The 26,539-nt window shown below is 32.8% G+C and overlaps 1 protein-coding gene across 2 annotated transcripts in view; it reads right to left on the bottom strand.

Moving 5' to 3' along the window:
• SEMA3A (semaphorin 3A) overlaps window positions 1–26,539 on the bottom strand; it is a 446,060-nt gene that overhangs the window by 70,919 nt on the left and 348,602 nt on the right. For both annotated transcript variants that reach the window (XM_045793365.2, XM_045793366.2), the window contains 2 exons: window positions 14,722–14,815; window positions 5,817–5,936 (listed from right to left, as the gene is read on the bottom strand). In XM_045793365.2, the coding sequence (XP_045649321.1) occupies window positions 5,817–5,936; window positions 14,722–14,815 (214 nt within the window). The remainder of the gene's footprint in view (window positions 1–5,816; window positions 5,937–14,721; window positions 14,816–26,539) is intronic.

The raw sequence follows: 26,539 nt of genomic DNA, 5'->3' as shown, positions 1-26,539 counted from the left end.
ACTAATCTGATTGTTTTTCCACTCTACAAACTCTGGGTCAACAATCAAGCTGCCGCCAGAAACTAATTAATTTGCAAACAGGCTTCTGTTTTCACAGAAGGAAAGCTTTTGAGAGCCATGTCAGAGAGGCCGGTCACACCATGGTTACACGCATTGTCATGGCATCCACTTCTTTGGGTAAATCTCTTGCTTGATGTCACTGCACACATGAACCCAGATTACCCAGTCAGCAGTAAATCCCTATTGAGGCCCAGCGAGCTCTGAATGTAGTGAGTCTAGAAAAGGAAATTGGTATAGACAGGCTCTCTATTCATTAAACGGGTGGTAAGACTAGAGAGAAAAATGTTAAAAACCAGAAGAAATAGGGAGCTGGCTTTAATTTAGAGACTTTTCCAAGATATTGTCTCATCTTTCTATATTTTGGACTTTAATTTAAAAAGTGGGATTCCCTTAAATGAATGTAATAATTCCCTTAAATGTTACTTTTTTCCTCTCGCCATTCAGTGATAAATTCTAAAATAGGTGGTTCAAAGTTTGTGGCTAATATGCCACACTGGAGAGTTTCACTTTATAGCTCATCACCGAAGAAAGTTAAAATGGCATATCCTAACAATTATATTCAGGGACGCTGTCTCAGAGGCCCGAAAAAAACTAAAATCACCTTCCAAGCATTGCCCTAATGAGTTAATTTTTACTCCAAGTTTTATTCATTTTTCTTCATTAGTGCAATGTAATTTCAAACAAAATCAGTTAAAGTGATTATGTTCTTTAGATAAAATGTTACACAGAAAATAGGTCCTCAGAAAAAGAGACCAAATAAAGTTACATTTTGGTAACTTTGTGCTCCTTACGAAAGAAAAAGCATATTTAGTGAGTTTATTAAATTTATCATCATTTGGAGAGTAGAATAATTTCATGCTGTGTATTTTTTTAAAGATTATACTTCTGGGGATATGCATTATTTATCAGTATGAAAATTTTTCTGGGCAATAGATTCATGAGGAAAAAAACCTCAGATAACTATTCAGTTGTGTTTAGGTACGGATTGTTTTGAACTATTACATATCTATGCTTCAGGATAATTTCAGGAAAAATAACCAAAAATATTATCATTTTTACTTGTGACTCTTTACATTGATGTCTCAGGATGTTTAATGAATACAGAGTATAATTCATAGGAGATGTAATTCAAAAGTTGAAAAAAGACGGTATTCCTGTTGCTTTTTCATAGGCTATGAAAACCAAGAGGACATTGATGGTTGCTCTTGTTTTAACTGAATGGTCACTCAACTTCTGTGATACTCACCTGTTCCTATAACCATAAAATAAGGCATCCAGAGGGCTTTTTCTCCCAACGTCGGCAAAATAATATCGATGTACTTAAGCCAGAGAAATAATTCAGACTGGCATCATTAAGAAGTCTGACATTATGCAAAGCTAGATAATTCATTTTACTTTCAAAAATTTCCAATTGGATACTCTGACAGTTTATGCCTTTGAAGATGGTAGAATTAAAATAGAACATCAAAAGAGTTGTACAAGTGATTTCAGATTATGTACTATGTAATATTAATTTGTGCTCTCATAGATTATTTGCGGTCACACTACTTGGTTCTATTTTCATAAAAATGTCTCGTGGAGAAACTTGAATCTTTACAGAACATGAAATATCCTAGTACATGACCGCAGAGGAAGCTATGCTGATTCCAATGAGGGCAGGCCATCCTGGTATGAGTGTTACAAGTGAGAGGAAGTGGAATGATGACTTGCATACCATTTCAATTACAGAAAAAAGCAAGTGGGTTGGTCTATCCACAGGCACGATCCTTTTAGGAAATTCCACTAAAAGAAAACAGGTCTTCCTGAAATGAGTGGGAAAGCCTCACACTCTGGGCACTGTAATTAGGTGTGTTTGTGTTCACTGGGCCTTGGCTCTCTCAAGGATCCATGTGGTTTCATATATTAAACCTGACTCTTACTGCCCTTTCACCCTGACTCAAATATAATCACTCACAGAATGAGTCTTACAAAGCTTCCTAAGCATTCTCCACCCAATGGAAGTGGGATAAAGGATACAGTGAAAATTCACAATTATTAAGTGCTTACTATATGCCAGTCATTCACTTAGTACTTTTTACATGTTATTATGTGGTCAGTTTTCCACAACTATAAGAGGTAAGTAGTATTATAATCCCATTAAAAGTAAAGTCAAGGTGAAGCTTTGTCTTACTCTAAAGACTATAGCCTTCCCTCCATATCACATTGCATCCCAGCATTAGTCCAAGACATAAACAATATTGGAAATAGCATCCACCAAAAAGAAAAATAAATGTAGGTTAACCATCCATCTGCTCTAATGAATGGCTAACATGTATAAGAACTAAGTAGCAGTATTTACGTACTAAATGGTAAGAAATCATTAATTATAACAGAAGCATAAACTTAAATTTGTTTCCTCACTATGAATATAGAGAGTACAACTGCACCTGATTTTCACACTGCTAGTAAGTTGAAACTGGAAGCGAAGTTCAAATGAAGTTAAAATGATACAATATTGAGAGAATTTATAATGCACAAGAAAAACAATGAATTTGGGCATATCATGTCAAACACGTACAACTACATTTTCTGAAAACCAAAGTCGTTCTAATACCTCGTAACCTTAAATGAGGGCTAATGTAAAAAATTATTTTTTTAAAAAGCAGTTATGTAAAAGCCAATAGATTCCATCTCTTTTCTGTCTCCTCATCTAAAATTGTTAGTCATTCCTAATTTTTCCTTTTAAAACATAACTAAATTTAATCCTTGACTGCCACTATTATAAAAACATAAATTTAAATGATTATAAAAATAGTGAAATTCCCTTAAAAATATCAAGATATTTTAAGATCTAATTCTAGGCAAATATTTTTGTGTGTTTTTTTTTAGCAGGAACAGAAATTAAAAGTCACCCAAAATAGGCCAACTGATTTGTCCAAAATAATTGAACAGATCTGAACTGATTTGAGAAAAGTAAGTCCTGTGACAAAATTAATTTTAATAGCCCCAAAGACCTCTCAAAGAGTACCTTGCAAGTATTTATTACCTCTGGCAGCACAAATTATTGTGTAGTCTACGCTGATGCCTCAAACTCATTTATTTTATGCATGAATATGTAAACATTATGTTTCCAATTTTATTCTGGAATGGCATTTAATTTCAGGAGGCTTGTGATTCACACAGTCCCTTGGTTCTATCTCAAATGTGTCTGCATCCTCCATCTTGCAGCAGTTCTGGTTTCTGCACCCTGTCAAATGTAACCTTTGTGCTAATTTGGTAAAATCAGTTCTCACGTTTAGTGCTGAGAGACTGATAACTGAATTCTCAAATGAACTACACATTTGCAAGATGAAGTACAGAGCTGTGGACAATGACTGCTTTCCCACAGTGTAAATTCTTCAGACTCAGCTGTCAACATGTAAGTGTGCAACACAAAAGCAGCTTTAACTTGATGACTTTTTTCCTCCAAGGCCATAAAAATGAAATGGATACTATACTCTCCTTTATGTTATTCCATCTTCTTGGATTTTCTTTCGCATGGACAGTGAAAGCCTGTATGCCCTTTAGAGTTCTTAGTCGATCAAAGTCTCCTTCTTGCTGAATAAAAAAACAAACATTTTTCCCTCCTACATAAATATTTCAGTTTGAGAATAGACCAAAGAGCAATGTTGAAAGAGTTTTTTTCCCCCACTATTTTGACTCCATATAAAGTTTAATAATTGACAGTGAATATTCTAAAATTGTTCTCTGGGATTTTGTTGGAGTTTGGCTGTTTTATAGTTTTTGCACACATGGTCTTATGGTGATCTCACCATCTTCTCTTTTCCTTGGTGAGGCCTCTCATTTTTCATATGGTCACCCACTATTCCTTCTGAACCCCTCCGCATGGATATTTGGTTCTATGTCCAGAGCCTTTTGATTACCAATGTTTGTACTCAATTATGAATGATCTTAGGCATCATCTGCATTTAAGATACAAACAATGCGAAGTAAGGTCAAGCTTACTGGAAACTTGGCAGAGCAAAAAATGAGAGAAGCTAAGAGAAGTGGCACTTTAAAGAGAAAGGGCTATGTAATAGTGAGAAATATTGCAAGAGATAGTGTCCGAATAGACAGACTGATTAAAAAACAGGGTATAGAAGTTATTAGTGGCCTTTGGAGAAGCAGCTCCTTGGGCTCAAATTCAGGCTTAAAGTGGCTAAAGGTGGTGAAAATGTTAAGGAAACAAGATCCTAACCAGACTATGGATTTAGACACACAGGGACTTTATATCATACCAGGATTAAAGGAAGAATTTGGATAGAACAGATGAGTAAGTTTTCAGGTCAGGGGAAGAAATCAGGGAAGGAGAGAGAAAGACAGCAAAAGAAATGTACGCTGGGTAAATTTATGAAAAAAACATCACTACAATTAAGAGCAAAGGCAGCATGGTCAAGCATGGAAGGTAAGAGGCACACCATTCATACTAATACATAAAAAATAATAGGATGATCAGAAATGTTGCAGGAGGGCAGAGATGCTGACTGAGGTAATCTGAGGTATGTTTTATGTTTTGAATAGTCACTTTAAAGTATGAGATATATCAGAACAAAAATTATCATAGACAACTCATGGTTTCCTTAAGTTCCAGCGAAATTCACAGAAGTGTGATTTTTCTCTAACAAACCAATGAAAGAGAGAGGTGATAAAAGGAATTTTGGGTACCTCAAAAGGGCAGGAAAAACAGGTGTGGTAGAAGTTCAAAGAATGAGATATTCAAATATCTTACTGAGAACACAGATGAACTATAACCCGTGAACTCGATCCTTATTAATGAGGCAGATGAAACCAGGAAAAAGTTCATGGATGGGAGATTAGGGTCTGGACAGCTTTATTTTATAAGACTGGAGACAGATACATGGAGATAGTTATTTAATAATAAAAAAACATGATAATACTGTGGGGGCCATTATAAAAATCTGTGATAAATGTGTAAGTGAATGACAAAAAAAAAATCAAAGTCTACACAGAAGAATAGATTAGGATTATTTGGTTCAAAATCTCAATGAAAATGTTATTTATTTATTTTAGGCATGCACATTTTGAACATTTTCTCCTCTTTTAAATTTATTTATTTATATATACTGAGAAAGACGGTAGAAAACAAATCTAAAAAACTTGATTCAAGTTGAAGTCAGTGCCTGAAGTTCAAGAAACTGGGTTCTTGTTCTAAATCTTCCACTACTGGGGTAGAGATAATCTTAGATAAAATATCAGTCTTAATTTTCTCACCTACACAAACTGAGAGAAGATTAAAAGAAAATCAAATGAAATAATACAACAATCCTCTGAAATTTTAAAAACACTTTCAATGTAATGTTATTAGCACTATAATTTGTTTAAACATTCAAGAACATGTATGATGCTCTCAGGGCAATGGAGAGATGTGGAGGAAAAAAATACTACATCATGAGATTTGTTGTGGTATCCTCGTAAGACAAGACTGGTAAGTCATCTTATCTTTTTCCGTTGCCTCCCTTCCGCAGCTCCAGCCCAGATCTACTTCTTTCCAGAGTTAACTACTGAGAAACTTCAATTTTGGCACGAAGCAAGTATTTTCCTGAATTTTTAATCTCACTTTTCTCTTCTTCCCCTATTTTCTCACACCCACAGTCATGAAGTCACCACCGTGAGTTTAACTGCACACTAAATCTCAAGTCACAAGGAAAGCTGTCCACCGACAAGTACAGTTACATGTGTTAACGTAACACGCCTGGGCTCTGGCCCCCGCCACCTACCATTGAGCCACCTGGAATCATGCTGCTCTGTCCTAATTGGGTGGTGGTGCCCGAGAGTTCTGAAGATCGCAAAATCTCTCCCCATAAAATCGGCTGCAGTCCCGGAGTATAATTCTCCATCTGTGTTGTGACAAAATAAAACCACATACACATCCTTTAATTCAATTAAGGAAAGAAAAACAAACAAAACACACAAAATAAAAGTTTCATGTAAAAAAACTGCTACAAAGAAAAGAGAAAAATTCTCTGCATCATTAGGCAGTTACTTATTCTTATCCTGTCTTTGCTGAAAGGAGTATTTTAGTAAATGATCACTCACTAGTATATGACAACTCATTAAGTAGGAACTGCGAAAAATGGAGTAAAATATGGTTCAGGGGACATTACTAAAACATAACATTTATTCCTTTCTACTATGATGTGAGACAAAAGAAAAAATGTATACTATATTCATCACATTTTTATATGTGTAAAGCTACTGCACTTCTAAAATCCTTATTTTTTTAGGGTAAGATATCACTGTAAAATATTGTTTATAGTTTTTATTTTAATAGAAGTTAAAATTTCAATATATTTTTTTTTGTTGTACCTGAATGAATAAAATTTTGCAATACTTTAGAAAGGAACAATATTTTCTTCCCCAAAATTATTTTCTTGCTTTTTGTTTTTGAATATATCAAGTGGGAGAAGAGTTCTAATTAAGTATAAGTTATCACATAGTCTAAAAACAAGTCTATCACATCGTCTCAGATATAAAAGAAATATGTCTGGTGCCTGGCTGGCTTAGTCAAAAGAGCATATGACTCTTGATTTCAGGTTCGTGAGTTCAAGCTCCATGTTGGGTGTAGAGATTTTACTTAAATAAATACAATTTAAAAAGAAATTTAAAAAAGAAAAAGCAAAGTCTGAAGAGGAGGAAGTTTTGACAAATACAGGTCATAATCATCACAGTTCAAGATTCTATTGTGTTTTTTGACTCATTTCTACTTAAATTGAATTAACTCTAGGTCAGAGTTCAATAATGGAGGAATCACAGTGACAAGGTTCAAATAAAAAGGAAGAAGGGAGGAGAAAAAGAAGTTAATATTTACTGAATACCATTCTGTGTTTGCTGGGCAGCTAGGCAGTGGCTTGACACTTTCAAATTATCTCATTTAGTTCTGTCAACAATCCCATGATGTAAATGTTATCCCTATTTTACAGTTCAAGAAACCCAAGGTTGCTCAGCTAATAACTAGGAAAGTAAGGGTGAAAGTTCAAACTCAGGCCTGTTTACTCCCTGTCCTCTTACACTAAACCATACCAGCTTTTAATAAACTGAAGGTTGTAAAAATTATATTTTCTTTCCTTTAAACAGAAAGTACCTCCTATCATTTCATCCAGGAAACATATTACTATTGCCTGCTTACTTGTAGTGAATTATCAGCAAAACAAAACAAAAAAATATAAAATTTTATCTAAATAATCTGCTATAATGATGGTAAACTTAATATTATCTTGCTGATCATTTGGATAAGTTAATGCTTCTGCATTCACTGATTTGAAAAATAATCAGAAAATAAAATAGAAGTAAATTTAAACATAAACATTTGTATAACACTATCATTTCCAAAGGATTGTCATATTTATTAGATAAACTGAAAAAACTTCCTGTGCATCTTCAAGTATAAATGCCTCTGGGAAAGTCTTACTAATCTGATTTCTCATGTGATATTCTTTGTTCACACCCTCAATTCTCACTTACAAATAAAAGCTTTATAATGAAAACAGACGTTCTCAGTGGTCCAACTCAATTCCTTTGGTAGAACCTGTGGTTCTCTGATGTGTCTGAATGCACCAACCTTTGGACAATGTCTAAGGCAGTGGAGAAGAGCTGAGCAGAGTGAATCAGTGCACAACTCCAAGGTTTAGCTTGAAATTTTGATAAAAAGACATCTTTTCTTACAGATGAGTTTTAAGATCGTGATCTTTTATTTTGGATTGTTGTGAACCAAGACAAGTAAAAATAATGGTTTGACAATATATTAAGTACAAATTACTAGCTAAATGAATGGTACTCTAGGACTCTAAATTGTCATAATATGGTATCTTTGGGATTCAAAAGCTTCTTGTGTTCTCTTCACCTAATTAAATATCAAGTTCAAATCTGACCTGCTCTCATAATAATATGCTGCAGTAACATTTTATCTACCAACAAGGTAAAAAAAATAAATCTTTTCTAAAAGCACAAAAATGCTATGAGTAAGCTATTTATAAGTTTCAAAGGTACTTTGAAATATGTAAGTAAATGCCTACTGTCTCCTTAATTATAACTTAATTTCAATCACTTTACTAAGGTTGGTATTTTATCTTTTTACAAATAATTGATAAATAGATGTAATGGATTTTTAAACTTCAGGTAAATTATTTTTCTTTATCTGTGTAAGAGGGCATCAGTTAAAAATGTGTTGTGAAAGCAGCCTAAAATGCTCATATTAATTTCAAATACTTTAATGTTGTCGCACCTGCCATAGGATGCCTTGTGTCCTCTTTACCTTGAAAAATCAAAAGTATTAAATCATTAGTTGAACCTCATTGCCCTCTCATAGACATGTTAGGTTACGAAAATCAGGAAAGATGAAAAGAGAACCATGAGAAGGAGAAAACTGAACAATTTCATACCAGAGTGTAGTCAGACAGAACATGCCTAACAGGAGGTATAATCATAAATGGTAGAATAAAGAATGCCATTATTTTTTTTTTTACATCTCCATGACTTATTTTACTACATAACTGGAAATTAGTAGATTTAGTCCCTTTATCCTCTTTCACCCAATCTTTTTTATTTGGGGGGGGGCTTGCTTTAGCGTGAGTAAAATCCATAATTACACTTGCTATTACATGTAAACTCTATTAAGGGGAGAGTTAAAATAACACCACCAAAAGAAACTATTATTTGGATATACATAGGTATTTGTTTCTCTTACTAATTTATATACTTGTTTTATAACTTACATTTTTTCATCCACTCCCACATAAGCAAGGCAAAAATCAACAAAATTAAGGCAAAGGCAGAAAGATTGATTTTGTTTTTCTTTTGACAGTAGATAAGTAGGTCATTTAGAGAAAGCAGAGAGTTCTTCAGTAGGAGACTACTGATCAATTTATTACTAAAACAGAATTAAAGAATTGACTTAGACACCAAGGAAGTTTGCAGTTTAGGCACCAGTTGCCTCATCTTAAGAAATTCCCTCCAACCTGAATATTATTTTTAGCAAGAGCCAATGTGATTTTTGTGAGCTGTAAGGACACCAGACAATTAAGTGGCCATGAAGGGTACATTCTCATATTGTCATCGCTCATTATCAGTAACTGTTGTTTATATCAGGCCGTAAACCAGATCTTCTGCTGAGATGTCTATAGGATTCTTATCAGGGATGAATGCTCCACAGAAACTGTAGGACCTATTTATTATTTCACCCAAATGTAAAGGTGATAGAATATCCTACTTTTGCATTCTCATAAGCAAATAAATAATAGTGAACTTAGAATATATTTTATTTAATATACTTGTGCATTTCCACCATGGATTAAAGACTGAGTACATTCTGTAGCTATATAAAATCCTAATGATAAGTGAGTATAAGAAATTTACTATATCTCAGTTGGCTTATTTTAAGAACAAGTATGTTTAACAAAAAAAAGTCTACTTGCCAAACTTGTCTTGTAGTTTCCAGGTCATTTATGAAGTTATCAAATTATATGTTGATTCTTGGGCATAGTGCTTATTTTCCAGTTTTCTGACCCTTAATATAAAAAGTCTTTTTGAAAATCTGAAGTAGTGTATTAGGTAAATGTTTCCTACAGTGATTCAAATAGCATTATGGTTAAAATGCATACTTTTAGGTTTTCCATATGTACTAAGCTACTAGTAAAAGAAAATATAACATTTGTCCAATTTTATTAAATTGATGGTAAAATAATATACTCAAGGAATTGTTATATATATCAAAAAGTGGTTGTGAATACTCCGTCCAACACAGTTTTTAGACTCTCCACAAAAGACACCAAATAGCAAGTTTGATGTCTCAAAAATAATGCATCAGACTAAGAAAAATTAGTGCTGACAGATGTAACCAACAATCTAAAAATTGTCAAATATGAAAGTTGTTATTTGAGTACTCTGCCATTCTTTCTTAACTATAAGATTTCCAAACTGTCTCTATGGAAAGCATTCTTTACTGAGATGAACAAAAAGTTTAGTGAACTCCATTTCCACCATGGCAGAATTACCTGAGAAGCATGTGTTAAAAACAAAAGTTCATATGTACTTCTGGACTTTATGTTCACAGCTCAAAATGAAGTAAAAATGTGGCTTAGATCAGTTACTGTATTAGATTACAATTCCTAAGAAGGGTGTGGTGAGAAGAAATAGAAGGTGAAAAAAACATTTCCTGATGAAATCGCAGCATTACTAACACAGGTGTAATGTGTGACATGGACGTTGAGCAAAAATCAAACAAACCTAAAGACAAGCCATTATATTGTTAACACCTTAAGTAAATTCCACTAACAGACTAGCAGAGTTATTAGGAACAGAGGAAAAATGAATTTATGTTTCTCTCTCTCTTACACACAGATACACACACACACAAACACATACATATACATACATGCAGGGCATGGATGAAATCCATTTCTAGAGAATGGAAGGGTATGGGAATAATTTTACATTTTTACATCTATTGACCATCTTCTCTGTACTACTGGCTTTGTTACTTATGCTGTCCTTTTAAACTTATAAACTCCTTTTGAGTTTATAGGTACACATGGTACAAAATTTAAAATATAAAATTTATAAGGTACCAAATCTGTCTCTCAGACTCCTTTATAGAAACCACTATTGTTTTTTTTTTTTTCTTGGTTTCTACTTCTACATACATTCCAGAAATATGTTAAGCACTCAAATGTGATACGTTATTAAATTGTCTCATTTAACTCTCACAACAAACTAGTGGAATTAGCACGGCCATGCCATTTTACATATAAAGAAACTGAGGTTCTGGGAGGTTCCAATAATATTCTCAATTATAGTTAATTAATTTAGGGAGTACCTCATGTGACCTAATACTGAGTGAGAGCATATTCTGTCAAATTACATTCTTTCCTGAGGCAAGGCAAAATTCTATCTTGGGGAAATAGACCATAGCTAAAAGTCCTAGACCCTTGCAATAGACTTCAATAATACTACTTAGTGATAGGTTATTTCTAAATTATTAGCACTACAATGCCTGGGGAAGAATACAATGAGGAAATAAAAATACTTTCAAGCTGACTATTCCTTTCACATCATGAAAATGTGAGATGACAATTAGTGTGGAAAATACAAGATTTTATTCTTGTGTCCACACCTGAAATTTATTCTGAGTAGGGGAGATACTATTTTTAATAAAGAATTTTTAAACAAAGTCATTAAAATTGAAATATTTACAGGTAGATGAAACAAGACATACTTAAAAATAAATACTGGAATAATTTAATATTGACAGAATGATTTTTATTAAAGGAGATTTAAAAAATTAACTTTACTAAGGAGTTTTATTTTTTTTTAATTTTTTAAAATTTAAACTCAGTTAGCCAAAACATAGTACATTATTAGTTTCAGATGCAATGTTCAACAATTCATCAGCTGCGTGTAATAACCAGTGCTCATCACATCACGTGCCCTCCTTAATGTCCATCACTCAGTTACCCCAACCCCTCCCCCCCAGCAAGCCTCAATTTGTTTCCCAGAGCCAAGAGTCTCTCATGGTTTGTCTCCCTCTCTGATTTCCTTCCATTCAGTTTTCCCTCCCTTCCCTGATGGTCCTCTAAAAACTTAGGACATGCTATAAAATCTGGAGACTTAATTTAGTAGCTATGCATTGCTCAGGAAAGAATCCATATTTTCTGTGGTCACCAGCTTAAAAACCCATGGCATTTTGTTTAAATTCCAGTTAGTTAACATACAGTGTACTATTAGTTTCAGGAGTAGAATATAGTGATTCATCACTTACATTTAACACCCACTACTCATCACAATGAGTGCCCTCCTTATATCTGTGAGTTAATGATGTGTCAGTGTTGGTTCCTTACTTGTAATAGTAGTACCATTCTGGTGGAGGAAGTGGATAATGCGGGAGCCTATATGAGTGGGTGTGGGGGTGTATGTGATATCTCTGATTTCTTTTCCTTAATTTTACTGTGAACCTAAAACTGTTCTAAAAAGCAAAGTCTATTAAAAACATTAATGATAAAAAACTATGGCATTTTGAAAATGTTATATTAAACCTTAATAAATTTCATAAACTAATTTTTAAGCTGTCATCTGGATTGAAAGCTTACTAGTGGTTGAAACTGCTTAATAAGGGACTGATGATATAAAAAGTATCTGCGGTCAAGCCTAATCTAACCAGTTTATAGGTGGTTTGAGTCAAATACTAAATTTTATTTCCCAGTACTGGGGAAGGAAACAGCCCAGAATTACCTTGAAATTTTCTCTTATGTGCTGAAATGAGGAGAATATATGCAACATCTCTTGGGCAGACAGGCTTTCCTAATAGCCATTCTCTAATACACAATGTACAACCTGTATATTTCAGAGACAGGTGCTACCCTTGTATGTAAAAGTCTGGGAAGTGCTATAGAAAATATTTATGTTGAAAAAAACTCCATCAAATGGTTCTTAAAGCAGCACAAGAGAAAATTACAACAAAAACTCAACAAGGGGAATTAAATGTATTATGAGAGGAAGAATTTATAGCATAGTTATAAAGAAAGCAGGTAATAAAGTCACCGCTCTTGAATTAAAATGATGTTGCAGATATTTTGAGGGATTTTACAAGGTCTAGTATGGCCTGTTCATTTTTCTGTATCTTGCTATTCAGTGGATTCAGAAATTAGTTTATGCTGGCTTGAATAATTTTCCTTGTCAGAAGAACCAAATAGCTGTAAAAGTTACTCGATTATTTTACTGATTGGATAGGTGAAGTCTGGACTTGCATTTAAAAGCTGTTTTTTTGTTTTGTATTTTTTTAAGCCACACATCCTCTTCTTGACTCATGAAACTTAACCTCATTCTCTTTTCCTTTTCACAAATTTATACAGCTTTTTCAAAGAAGTTCTAATATAAAACCCAAACTATGTAGTTTCATATTCTTTGTGGACTTTGTGTGGTTGCATACCATGTGAACTATGTAATACTTACTTGTCATCATCTTCTCTCAGTGGAATATTAAAATAAATAATCAAGCAAATCCCCACTGAGAAACATACCACAAGTTAAAGCTGCTTTAGGCACAATTTAACATACCGCTTTCTGAGGAATATCTACCTTTTTTTTTTTTCAGTCTGCAATTTAAATAAGTATAGGCTGCAAGTTTGAGCAAGGTAGAACTCCTCCCCTTTGTTTAAGACAACTTTCACATTTCTGTGTGTGCACTTAAAGAAGTCATCCACATGTAATCACTAGGCCATCTGTGAATAGGAAAATTATAAGTGTGCTACACTTGCTGCATTCCTTCAGGTCTTAAACTTTTGTTAAAATGCTCCATAAATGGATCAAATGGACTGAAATTGTCTACATCTGAAAAGCAACAGAGGAGATAATTCATGTTGTAATGTTCTTATTCTTAATAGAAAATAGATCAGTGAAAAACAGTGATAAAGTAAACACTAGAGAATACTGGAAAAAATAGATCTTCATACTTAATGCTGTAGTCAATATGACTAGAATTTATTTTGTTAAGTAGGAAAAAAGTTATTTTTAAAAACAAAAGACTGGCAAAACTGAACTTAGGACGTATCAAATAATAACCTGAATTTCCTTTTAAAAAAAATCTAGACTTCTCATTCAAAATTCAATTAGAAATTTTATACTTGATAAGCTTCACTATTATTTTTATTATCAAATAATTGCTTTCTGTATTTTCTAGAAAAGGGGAAAAAAAGAAAAGGAAACAAAAGTTATATAATTTCTACATGATCATACAGAAAAATATATTCTGGAACAGGGTAATGACTCAGAATCTTTTGTGTTTTTGGTTGCTGGTATGCCCAAAAGTTAAAAGAAAAGAAAAAAGAATAATTGTTTAAGGATGTATCACTCTCTGTTTGTGTGTTTATTTAACACAATCTAAAGGTGATTAAAAGTATGTGGAAACAATTCTTTATCTTTCAATACAGACTAAGGTTTTCTCTTCTGTTTACTTCTATCTTCCTATTTCCATCCTTTAGAACTATGACTAAGCATCCCCTACCCAGCTACATTGTTGAAGGAAAAGAAGAAAAAAGACAACAGAAAAGAAGATGGTTACAGGAAGGTGTAGAGGAAATACATTAAAAGTTTTGTTACATTAAAAAAAAAGACCTAAAGTGAGGTCCTTCATTAACTCAAGGTAACACAATAGCGTCTCTGTGTAATTGTACGACCATTAAAACTGATTGTGCTGATTAAGTTGTCCAAATGTTGAGAGTGTGACAAATCTTGTAACGACAATGAACAAGATAGACTGAATCTCGTTCTTTTCTTCTGACTTGTCAAAATTCCCCCTGGAAACACCTCTTTCATAAAATGAAAACCAAAACCATCTTCTCTCAGAATATAAATTTTAAAGTTCTAGTGGGGATGTATACTGATTGAGCAGGCAATTTTAAAGACATTCATTAAACCATTTTGATTAAAAAGAATCACAGACTAGACAGTGTAAAAATCAAAGCAGCATTTAGTGTTTTTCTTCATTTTCAAAATATTTGAAAATATCTCAACTGACATCCTCCTAAAATAGTTTGTGATTAATAATGGAAAGTCTTGGTATATAAAAAGGAACATGCAATATGGTTATTATCTATAGAAAATTCACTATTTAACTGATTGTTGACTACGCACCTATTAAAAGAGATGCTGTCAGCAGTTTAGGGTCATATGGACTCTTTCCACGGCCATTTTCAAAATGTGAGTCCTCCAGCTTAAAAATGTTATCCTGTAGAAAAGAAAAAGAAGTACTGAATTTATTTATAACTATGTTAACATACCTGTTAATCAGAGAGAGGTTGTGTATTCATGTCCACTATCAAGGGGTATTATTTGTGTAAACTTTAGAGATGGCAAAATAACGAGCGGATTAAAACCAACCATTACTAGCCAAATATCTACTTAGCTCAGCGATTTTTAGTAACACTTAGCATGTTTTAAGTAATAATGTATAAATGAACTCTAAGGAATAAGACATGTCATGATAAGACTGGAGAGATCATCTTATCACATAGGTATGCCAAGCACGACCCTAATGGCTCTTGAAAGGAGAGAATTTTAAATTTAAATGACTCTTTTTTTTCCTTCACATAGAGGAAAAAAATAGCAATCTGTTATATTAGATCTATCACAAAATACACTATCTTACTTTTCCATAGTACCTTCCAGCAGAAAATGCTAAACAGCCATATCAGTCACTTCCCCCACATTATCATGCCTACAACTTTTCTGTTTATATGCTTCTCAAGCATTTTTTTTAATTACTCACATTAGAAGGTGGGACATACCTGAAACTATCTTTCTCAATTTAAGTGTGAAATATTAAACTGGATTTTAGGGGAGGTGTACCTAGAGGTAGTGTCATCAGAATAACAGCACAGAGGTGACACATTTTTATCAGAGGAAAATCTGCTCAGCTAAGGCTCAAGTACCCAGGAACTGGAGTGAACATTTGACTATATACAGAAATATGCACAAGCACCAAGGTAGAAAGTATTCCAGAAAGCACTGCAACAAAAGCCTTAAGAAGGAGGTAACTAACTCATGACTGAGACCCTGTTTTCAGAATGCATCAAGCTACTGAAATATCTATGTGACAGTGGAGTAAATTGGGAAGGGGGTAATTTCTAGCACTCTTTTTAGAAACAAGTTCTCTGAGAATTAATTAGGTCAGAATATATATGCTTTTTCCAGTAGCACATTAACTTGTCCACAGACTGAAATAAAATAGCTTTTTGGGCCATTTCCCTAACTATTCACATAAAGTATTTTCTATCTCCTTAGAATAATAAAGGGTGTTCATTTTATGGCCAATAAGGATCACATTTAACATTTAATATTTCTGATGGAGCTAATGGCAGAGGTTCAAATTATGACTCTTAAAATTCATTTGAGTTAGGGAAGAAGAGTGCAAAAGGAAGCAAAGCAAAAGCATTCTCCATCTTTATTACCATGAGTGAGAATTACTGATTTTATCCTTTCCTCGCAGTGATTCTGTATTGGTAACTAGGTATCCATAGCACTGATGGTCCTTCAGCTGAGTTTTGACATTTACAGAGCACAGAAATTTATGAGGTTTCTCAGAACTGTGCTAAGTTTTAGTGGGAAGGGCAGTGAGTCAGAAGTCAGGCCCATTTGGGCCAAGGATTAGCTCTGGTTCTTTGGTCACCAATTAATCTCTCTAAGCCTTAGGTCTCTCAAAGTCAATGCCAATAGGATATTTAACCTTCCATGTTTATTATAAGGATTAGAGAACCAAAATAAAGCATTTTTAAAGCAGCAAAATAAAAAATGAACACAATTTATTTTTACTTTGATACTGCTCACATAAACACTATAACAAAAGAATATGAAAAATTAACACATGGTGTTATTATTGTAAACTTTTCTAGCATAATCTGAAAGAAATATTACTTTTAGTTATGTAACTAACCAAATTATAAACTTGTTTACAAATACAAATTTATCATAGGCACTTGAATATTAAAATTATAATGTGAAACTTGACATACGCCTAGAAAAAGCACAGGAGAATCCCTTAAGTATTATTTAGATATATTTTGATTAAAAATTAGGTAATAATCCAAAACAAATATGCTCAGTAAAAGATATACACTCTATTGCTACAAATCACAGAAAATGTTATTAAAATTTGTATATGTAATTATTTCTCATAAAATGGAAGAAGCAGAGAGAAGTGATGGTGTGGTTGAAAATACTGTTATGTGTTATTATAAATTTCTTATCCTAATAAAACATTTTACAAAACTGACAAAAGATACAGGAGGTACCCATCAAAGTAAGAAACACTTGATGTCTGGGAACATGTGTCCAAGTTAATAAGACAACACCAAGGTAGGTAAGTTCTTCCAACCTCATGTTTAATATTTGATTTACAAGGTCAAGGATTAAACTTCATAGCAGTGAGGTTAAGCATGTCAGTTATGATTCAAGAGAAGATGAAAAACTACACTCTGTCATGGTGTCAGATAATGTGTTCAAAGCTGGCCTTTTTGTTTTCCCTTTTTCTTTTAAATGTAACTCTCATCCGAATTTCTGGGTTATCTATCATGTAATTCTATATGCCACATAACTCTATTAAAGGGTAAAACATTGAATTTCCTTTCCAGCCTACTGACAACGGAGCCTGGAATAAACATAATTTCATTTCTGAATAGGGAAGTAAAAGACACTTCTTACATACGAAGTTTATAGTGTAAAATTTATACCCATTACATACAGTAATGGGGAGCAAAGGTGTTGATGTCAGACAGAACTATTATCTCTGGCTCTGTCTTTTATTAATTCTGGGCCTAAGGCGATTCCTAAATCCTTCTGAAACTCAAATTCGGATGCTCTAAAAAAATATCCATTAATTTCATTTTTCCATTGTTTATAGTTGCCACAGTAAAACCATTCTTTCCTATACTGATGAGTATCTCTTGTGCCAGTGGAACTGCTTGCCTATATTTTCATCAGTGGAAATTAGGATGGGTGTTTGAAATTTATCTAAATGCCATGGACTCCCAAAATGCAGTGAAAATTTTTCTTACCTATAGCTAGACCACAGTCTAGTTCAAAAGCTTTCCTGAAAAATATCACTAATTATAGTATGCGTAAAATTTCTCAACTAAAACAGACTATCCTTTTAATATGTCTGATAAATTCAATGTGATTGATATAAAGACACACCCACATTGCTGTTTTTGTTATCTTGTGAGCAAGACCTATTAGATGTGTGAAGATATTAACTCACTGTAAAAACAAAACAAAACAAAACTCTGTGTTAATATAACTGAATAATCACATCCTAGGTTGTCATATGTAACATATCACATGTACAACCTCTGGCTGGGCTTAGAGCCTTTTGAAATCTGACTGCTACTCAATGATTTTCTGTTTTAAGAGTGCTAAATAGATCACATGTGCAAGTAATAAGACCAGAAATCCTAAGACCAATGTACACAATTAAACTTCAGAGCTTTATATGTCTTACTTGGGCTGAAGTGATTTTCATTTTTAGAAATCCATGAACAAAAATCTAGCTGCATGGATTCTAATTGCTTTAGCAGATACTATGACCATATCATATAAGTTATTGGGCCATATTTTATTACATGATTGCATCAGTTTTCAGCAACTATTTTTAGCTTTCATGACCACTCTTTCCCCTTTGTCTTTTGGATTTCCTGAATGTTATTAGACTGTGGTGAGGTAAGGCATTAGAGGAAATAATAACTGTGCTAATGTCTAATCCAAAGTCTTATAAATTATAAACCATTGGTGACATCATGGCAATAAATTTCCTAAATCTCAATCTTCCCCAAGTAATAAATTTAGGTAACAAAGTTGTAATTTCAGTTGTTTTATTTAATGATTAAAACATAGATGATGTTTGTAAAAAAAAGGAAAGAAAAAAGGAAATCCTACATATATATGATAGAATGACCATTTAGGGTGGGAAACCAAATAAAATTAAGTCAAACCAATACATGGACAGTATTTAAAAACATATTATTCTATTTTTTTTTTTTTTTCCAAATTGCTCTTACTCCTCTCTTGCTCTTCACAAGACACACCTTGTTTGCTAGCTATACTGATCCCTGGTCGCACTAGGCTTTTTCTCATCTCTGTCTGAAACCTCTTTCTTCTCCCCTCACCTACCCTCAGCCCTCAACCCCAAGGTGAACTTCCTTTCCTTTAAGAGTAAATTAAAAAGTCTCTTCCTTGGAGAAGTTTTCAGAGATTCCTACAGATATAATTTATTGGCTTCCTTTGTGCATATTCTAATTAACAATACTACACAGGCAATGACTATATTGGCTTCAGCAAAGATGGGATGTAACAGGATCTCACAGGAAATACTGTGGCATGCTGTATTTTGCCCAAAGGAGATGATTTTGTGGATCAAATTCATCTGGAATTTACTTTTCCTAAAAAGGTGACTAGATCTATGTTGTGCAATATTATGGCCATGAGCCACATGAGGCTATTTAATTAATTAAAACTAAAAATTCCACTACTCAGTTACACTAGCTACATTTCAAGTGCTTAACAGTCACACGATGCTTGTGAATACAGGACTGCACAGGTGCAAACATTTCCACTGTCACAGAAGCTCTACTAGACAATGCAGCTCTAGATCCTGAATCCCATTCCCTTAACAGCAAAGAATAAAATTGGAAATCAGGAAGGCGTCCAAGGAAAGAAGACTTGTCATCACATCACAGTCATAGTAAAAAAGGAAAAAAAAAAAAAAAAGGTCCATGAAATATACAAGAAGGGATTATACTAAAAACACTAGTTTAATTTTTTATTTTTATTAACCAGGGTTATACTAAGTACCATTTAATGGCAGTACAGATGAATAAATACATGTCCCAAACAGTCCTGGATGTCATTCTTCCATTTGAATCACTTTTTTCTAATCTCTGCAGGTACACGTTTAAGGATATGACCCAGATAAACACAATTGTGTGGTAGAGGCAGGCTATACAATTCAAATATTAAAGCAAGTTTTAAGAGTTTTAAAAATAGTATATACCCTTTAACTTTTCCGTGTATTGTGTCACTATTTATTATTGATACTTGTTATACACTTCAAATATGCATTTACTCCTACTATAAATGATAAAAAATAAAACCTAGTGACAAAGAGTATAACCATACAGGCCTTTTGTTTTTACATTCCTGTTCCTCGTTAATGATTTTCATTGACCTTATTAAAAAATACTACCCCTCGTAATAGAGACATCTTCATGGAGGGTAAAATTACTAGAACGTTCCTTTGCAGAACTTCAAAAATCTTTCTGAACAATGTAATCTTTTTCCTGTGCATCCTGTCATTCCAGTGTTAAATATTCCACTTCACCATTTTGTACTCAACAGAAGTTACTTCAAGTAGCTCCTGGATACAGGCGAATGGAACAGCAAACTAGAGGAGCTGTTTGGGCTTGCTGAATGTAATTTTCTACTTATTAAATACATAATTTCTCACTGGCATTTCATCTTTGTATCTATTTTAGAAAGTTTTATGAGGCACTAATATAATGTTAATTAATATGATAAATACAGTGAGCTGTGATTAAGAATTATGCTTGAAATGTGAAGGTACAAGAAATAACAAAAGATATGTAACAACAGCACATTTTATAATACAATATTACATTATATACATACAATATTACAAGCTTATAAAGCTATTTGGTGGTTATTTCACTTAACAATGAACATATACTGTTAATTATGTCCTAGTACTTCAAGTATATTATTTCACTTTAATCTTCAAATAACCCTATTATTATGCCAGCTATACAGAAAAGCAACTGAGACATTTACATGTAATACTCAAAATCATAAGGCTGACTAGTGGTGGAATAAGAATTTGATAACAGAACTCTTTCCAAATCCATGTTTTTAACCACTACATTTAAAAAAATGGGTTTACCACACATAGTATGTGAGCGGTATCCTAAAATAGTAGAAACTGGAAGCCACAGGAGTTCAAATTGGCACTAATTTTCTATTTCTATTTTCTATTTCCAGCATAGGAAAAAAGGCTTTATTTGATTTCACACTTAAAAGATGTATTTTGGTGAGAGATGAGTGTAGCTGTGAGCACACATGTGTGTGTATGTGTGTGCAATGGCTGTGGGTGCAGAGGGTCAGAGGAGCTCATAAGGGAGGGCAGAGGGCAGGCAGGCAGATTATTCTATCTAGGGGAAACAGCAAGAATAAAATCCCCTCAAAAATAAATTCATATTTGATAAATAACAAAGTCGAATTTAGACAATGAAGAATATGCACATACATTAAAAGATAAGGCTAAAAAATACATTTGGAATCAAAATGGAAAGTTTTCTCTGCCAAAATAAGCACTTTAATGTGTATTCAGAAGGTGTCAGTGACACAGTGATAATTTTAGCTGGAGAACAAGAGCATCAAAGAGGTGCAATATTATGATGAATCTGACAGTGATGTGAAAGATGATTTAGAGACATACGTGCCTGGTGGCTGGAAAAGAACCATTGCCACTGTCAGGGGAGGGCAGAAGTAGGTCTTTTTCACACATTACAGCAATTTAAAGAATTTTTGTATGCTGTATGCTGTGTCTTGATCAAGTTGTTTGGTCAAGCTTCTTTGTAGCTCACATTTTCTGACTTTTTTTCCAACAGAATCCCCTTTCATTTTCCAGCAAAGCTATGGATTCCTTCCTCAAGAAAACTGAAGCTAAGCATATACATGTTTTATAAGCAGTCTTTAAGGATTATTGACTTCATGTGGTAGTCATGTTAAGAGTTTCCAAATCAGTTATTCTATAAAGACCTTTCTATTTCTAACATGGTGTGATTCTATTATCCTATCACTCTGAACTTGGACATCTGCTTCTGGCTCTTTGCCCCCCACCTCCCGCTTGAGCATAATGCAGGGATATCCAGATTTTTAAAATCCATTTTCCTTTTCTTTCTCTATATACTGTTACTTGGAATTCATTTATTTTTATAAATTCAGCTTCTGAACTTCAGTCCCAATCCTTCTGCTATTCTAATCATTCAAACTTAAGTTTCCTGGCCTGTTTGAACCTCCTTATTTTCCACAGTGATTTCAAAGTTGAGAACTATTAAAAGTCCTTGACTCTTCAAAAGAATATAAGACCAATTACAAATAATAAACTTCATAAAAATTAGCATGTCAAAAAGAGTTATTTAACAACGTACATTGTAGGAAGAAAAAAAAGAAATGTAACCCTGGTCTCTCATACTGAATGTTATACGAATAAAGCAAATACAATTTGCTGCACTGATTATAATGTATTAGTCCTGCCTTAGATTTAGCTAGGACTTCAGCCATATTATATCATATTAGAATTTTATCTTTCTCTGCAGTAAACTTAAACATCACTGCAAATAAATGACTATTAATTAGAATATAAAACAAAAGCAAACAAACAAAAAAAAAAAACTCTGAAAGACTGAAAGATAAGTTCAAGAAAAGGATTTATACCTATAAGGACTTTTAAGTCTGAGTATACTAACAAAGCCCTATTTTCATATTAATTAAGTGTTTTGAGTAGTGTTTCCCCCCCCTTTTTTTTTTTTTGAGAGAGAGTACATGTGGTGGGGGAGGGGCAAATAGGGAAGGAGAGGGAAAGAATCTTAAGCAGGCTCCATGCCCAGTGTGGAACCTGACGTGGGGCTTGATCTCACAACCCTGAGATCATGACCTGAGCTGAAATCAAGGCTCAGACTTTAACTGACTAAGCCACCCAGCAGCCCTTGTTTTGAGTAGTTTTAGATGTATAAGAAATGTAATATTTAGTTTTAAATCCAAAATGTAGTCATTTGATGCTAAAATATTTAGTCAATAATTATTATTATACTTATTCAATAACTACCACTACTTTTTTTATATGTACACCCTGGAAAGGTAATTTTCCTCAGCAAGTAAAGCTACAAAACCAACTATAACAACTATAACCAACTATAACAACTGTTATAACAAAAATAAATGTTATCTATTAAATAACAAAAAATATGTCAGTTATATAAAATAATGTCCAGTTTAATATTCATGAGCTATGATCATTCTCTAGATATATTTATACAGACTTCTTATTGAATATAATTTCTGTTCCTGAGAAATTCTTAGGATCCAAAACAGAAAGAAGGATAACATCATCAGGGTAGACAATATTTCCATTAAATTCATCTACAGGTTAAAAACCTAAGTAGGGATGGTTGGCTCCTAGCCCCACTGATTTCAATGCTATAATCTGTTCAAGCATTGCATTAGTATAGCAGAAATCTTACCTCTGAAATTGGTCTCCAGAGATCACATGGCTTTACCATGATCCAGAATATTCCTGTCATTTGTATTTTAAGGTAGATATGATCAAATATTGTTTATGGATTATGAAATCTAGATGTTATGACTCATTGTACCAATTATTAATCTTTTTGAAGTGCCAATATTCTTATCTATGAAATGGAAATAATGGAAATAAACCACAGCCCTAAGGATTAAATGAAATAAATGGTGTTTTAACATAGAGAAGCATATTTAACCATACGGAAATCTAGTTAATTGTAATTATCATAAATATATTATGAATGGTATATCTTTGCTATGATAACATGTTGATATCTCATTTTTGGTGATAACAATAGCTAATACCTGTTAAGCAACTATTAGCCAAGCACAGTCTCCTAAGTGCTTTGTAGGTATTACTTTTTACTCTCACAATACCCCTGAAATACGCAGTGTGATTATCCTAATTTTGTAGATGGAGTAACAAAGAGGAAAAGTGACTTGCCAAAGGTCACACTGCTAGTATATTATTGAGCCAGGTAGCCAATTTCTAATGTCAAGAATAGCTAGAGAAATTAAAGAAGCCTAATTTTTTTGTACTTGATTTGCACAACCATGTTACTTCATGAATACACATCATACATAAAATGTTGTCATAATAATATCTCTTAATTCAACTTTACATTCCCTGTAGTTCATACCTAGTTAGGCCTTGAAGTAATCTTAACTGAATTCATCATAACAGATAAAACTGTATTTAATATAGTCCTTGCACTATACTATTAATATAGTAAAGACAAGTAGAAGAAATTAACATATTTCTAACCTTATTTGCAAAAAAATTTATGAAATTACTTTGTTCCCAAGTTTGTGAAAAATTAGTATCACTCTACCCTAGTAACAATATATAGTCCTTACAGCTGGATTAAATAGGATTTGCCCTCTAAATTTAAGGAACCTGAATTTATCTGGGTTCCTCAAACAGTGACATAATTCATCTGCTTTCTGTCATCATTAAAATTAATGATATAAACCAAGGAAAACAGAAAGCATATGTGTTCATACTTCATGCAGATTATGTTTTTAATAGGAGCTTAATTTGAGTTTATGCAGATAACACATACCTGTCATAGTATAATTATTCAGCTATGAATGCTTGTTAACTCCCAAGGTATATAACAATGAAAGGAAAAATTCTATCTTGGCTAGAATGAGAAATTCCAGAACATGAGCAATTTACTCTACAGTGTTTTACCACAGTGAGACCTGATAAAGTAAGTTCAACCAAAGAGCAAATCGCTGCCCTCCCCCAAAAATAAAATAGTGGAAGAATTAACTTGATCTTTCTTTCCATGTGCATTTTAAGTCTTCTATGTTCAAAGAGCATAGTTACTTTTTTATTTGCTATCTTATCACTTCATAAAGCACAAGAATTTTTTTATCCTAAATTGTGAAAGTAGAGCTATTACTTTCTAACAGTTCTTTTTATAAATGTTTTGTCACATCCATGATTAGATACCACTGGGAATTATTATCAACTTAAATGTAAATATGTCAACAGAAAGAAGCGTATGTACTGTAAGAAGTACTGACATCTACTCATATGGATTCTTTACATTTCAAGATTGTTTCATAGATACTGTCTGGGAAGTAATGAGGCCAATAGAAGTAACATTTTATTTATACCAAGAGATGTTTAAGTGAAACTTGGTCATTTAAGTATTACCATAATCATATCATGTAAGTATATGGTTTTCTTTTAGCAAATTAGGGAATATTTAAATGTTTATTATTTTGGCAGAGGTATTGTAGGAGAGAATACTATAAATTCTTTGTGAGAATATAAGTCTTAGAGAATAGTTTGGGAATTAGAAAGAGCCTCAAAAATGTCCACACGCTTTGATTATTTTACTTTTGGAAATATATACAAATGCAAAGAAAAAAAAGTAAAAAATTAAAACAAGACAAAGTTCATCATGTAATTTAGAATACTGAAAAAAAAAGTTAAATACCAATAAGAAAGGGGTGGTAAATTATGTTATACCTACATAACTGATTATAATACAGGCATAATAGATGTGTCTATCAATTATAATACCTAAAATTAATACCTATGAAAATACTGCCAAAGCAATAATGCAATAATTATGTAAGATGCATAAAAAAAACTGAAGGAAATTCATTATAATATTAAGTCTCTAGCTTATGTTATTTGCATATTTTTTCTATTTATATTGTTTTTCTCTTTCTTAAAATTTTATACAATAATCATGTAGCTCATATATTTAAATAAACAGGGTCTCTACATCTTATTATCAAAGCAAATCTTCAAATTAACAGTGCATGGACTGAATGTGGCCCGGAGACATGCTTTATTTGCTGGCACAAGGTTTTGAAATCTTGAATTTGAATGCCTTTTCATGAGACTTAGGACTTTTCATAGGACAATCCATTTCCACTGTTCCCTATGGGTCTGTGTTTCTTTCATCTTTTTATGTCACCTGCACGGTCACCATAGGCATTTGAGTTTGCAACCCCTATAAAGTATTATAACTTAACTGAATCACCAAAAATACACTGCATTTATACACTATACACTAGTCCTGATTTTTCAGATTTACTTCATATGATAAAGTCCTCAGAAGGAATGTGGTCATGCTCACGTATCTCATGATGGAAGTATTATAAGGTTTAGCAATTAATCACGGTTAAACATAGAAGTTAATGGGGACTTCAAAGTGATGTGAAACTCTAATTATCATAGCATCATAAATTTCCATAGTTTTTTGCTCATTCTTTTCATATAATTAAGTTGATCTATATGCATACTGCTCTTCACTTTTATTTAAAAAATGGACTGTTCCAAATATTTGTATCTAAATTAATTATCCAGATTCCTTAAGAATTGAGCTTTAAGAGTGTATAGTTAACCACTGAAAATTAAAGGCACGGCAGTCCTTACAGAAGTACCCAGACATTGGGTGACTTCTTCTTTCAAATTAATGACCATAGAGACATCCTATATCATATGTTGAGTGACTTTTGGGTCTTTATTTCTAATCTATTACAGTAAAAATCTGAATTATTTATAAATGAATCTAACTGGTAGAGGTCAGTTTCTGCCTAACCCAGGTTTCTTTATCAAATAAACAATTATAATTATATAATCTGGAATAAATCAAGCATTTTTATTGGTTTGTTAAATAGAATGATGTTGAAAATTAAACTGTGCATCTAAAATTACCATTCACGTGGACTGGAAATTTATATCATTCAAAATGACATTTTCAATTAGAGAAAACAATGAATCTTTATTATAAATAATTTTAAGAGAAGTTGAAAGCTCAATATCTTGCTCAGCTTATTCATGGCCATTTATTTTTCTTAAAAAATATACTTTAATCCTTGTCATTAAAAAATTTAAAGTTTCAGGGGTGGGGGAATATTAACATAAAATTTGAGGGTAATAAAACTTAATTACTTTAAGTTATGACATATATTCCTACATATTTTGTGTTATACAAATTCAAAATGAAGAGATAGTTTAAGTAAGCTGAATAAAGAATGCACATGATGTATTTGTGGCATAGAAGAATGGCTCAACTTGAACAATGGACAAATGTGGGAATAAAAGAAAGGGAAAATA

Source organism: Ursus americanus, chromosome 3, assembly GCF_024610735.1.
Source record: "Ursus americanus isolate L20-20 chromosome 3, mUrsAme1.1.p, whole genome shotgun sequence".
Taxonomy (NCBI): domain Eukaryota; kingdom Metazoa; phylum Chordata; class Mammalia; order Carnivora; family Ursidae; genus Ursus; species Ursus americanus.
This window is presented reverse-complemented; position numbering and strand designations above follow the sequence as displayed.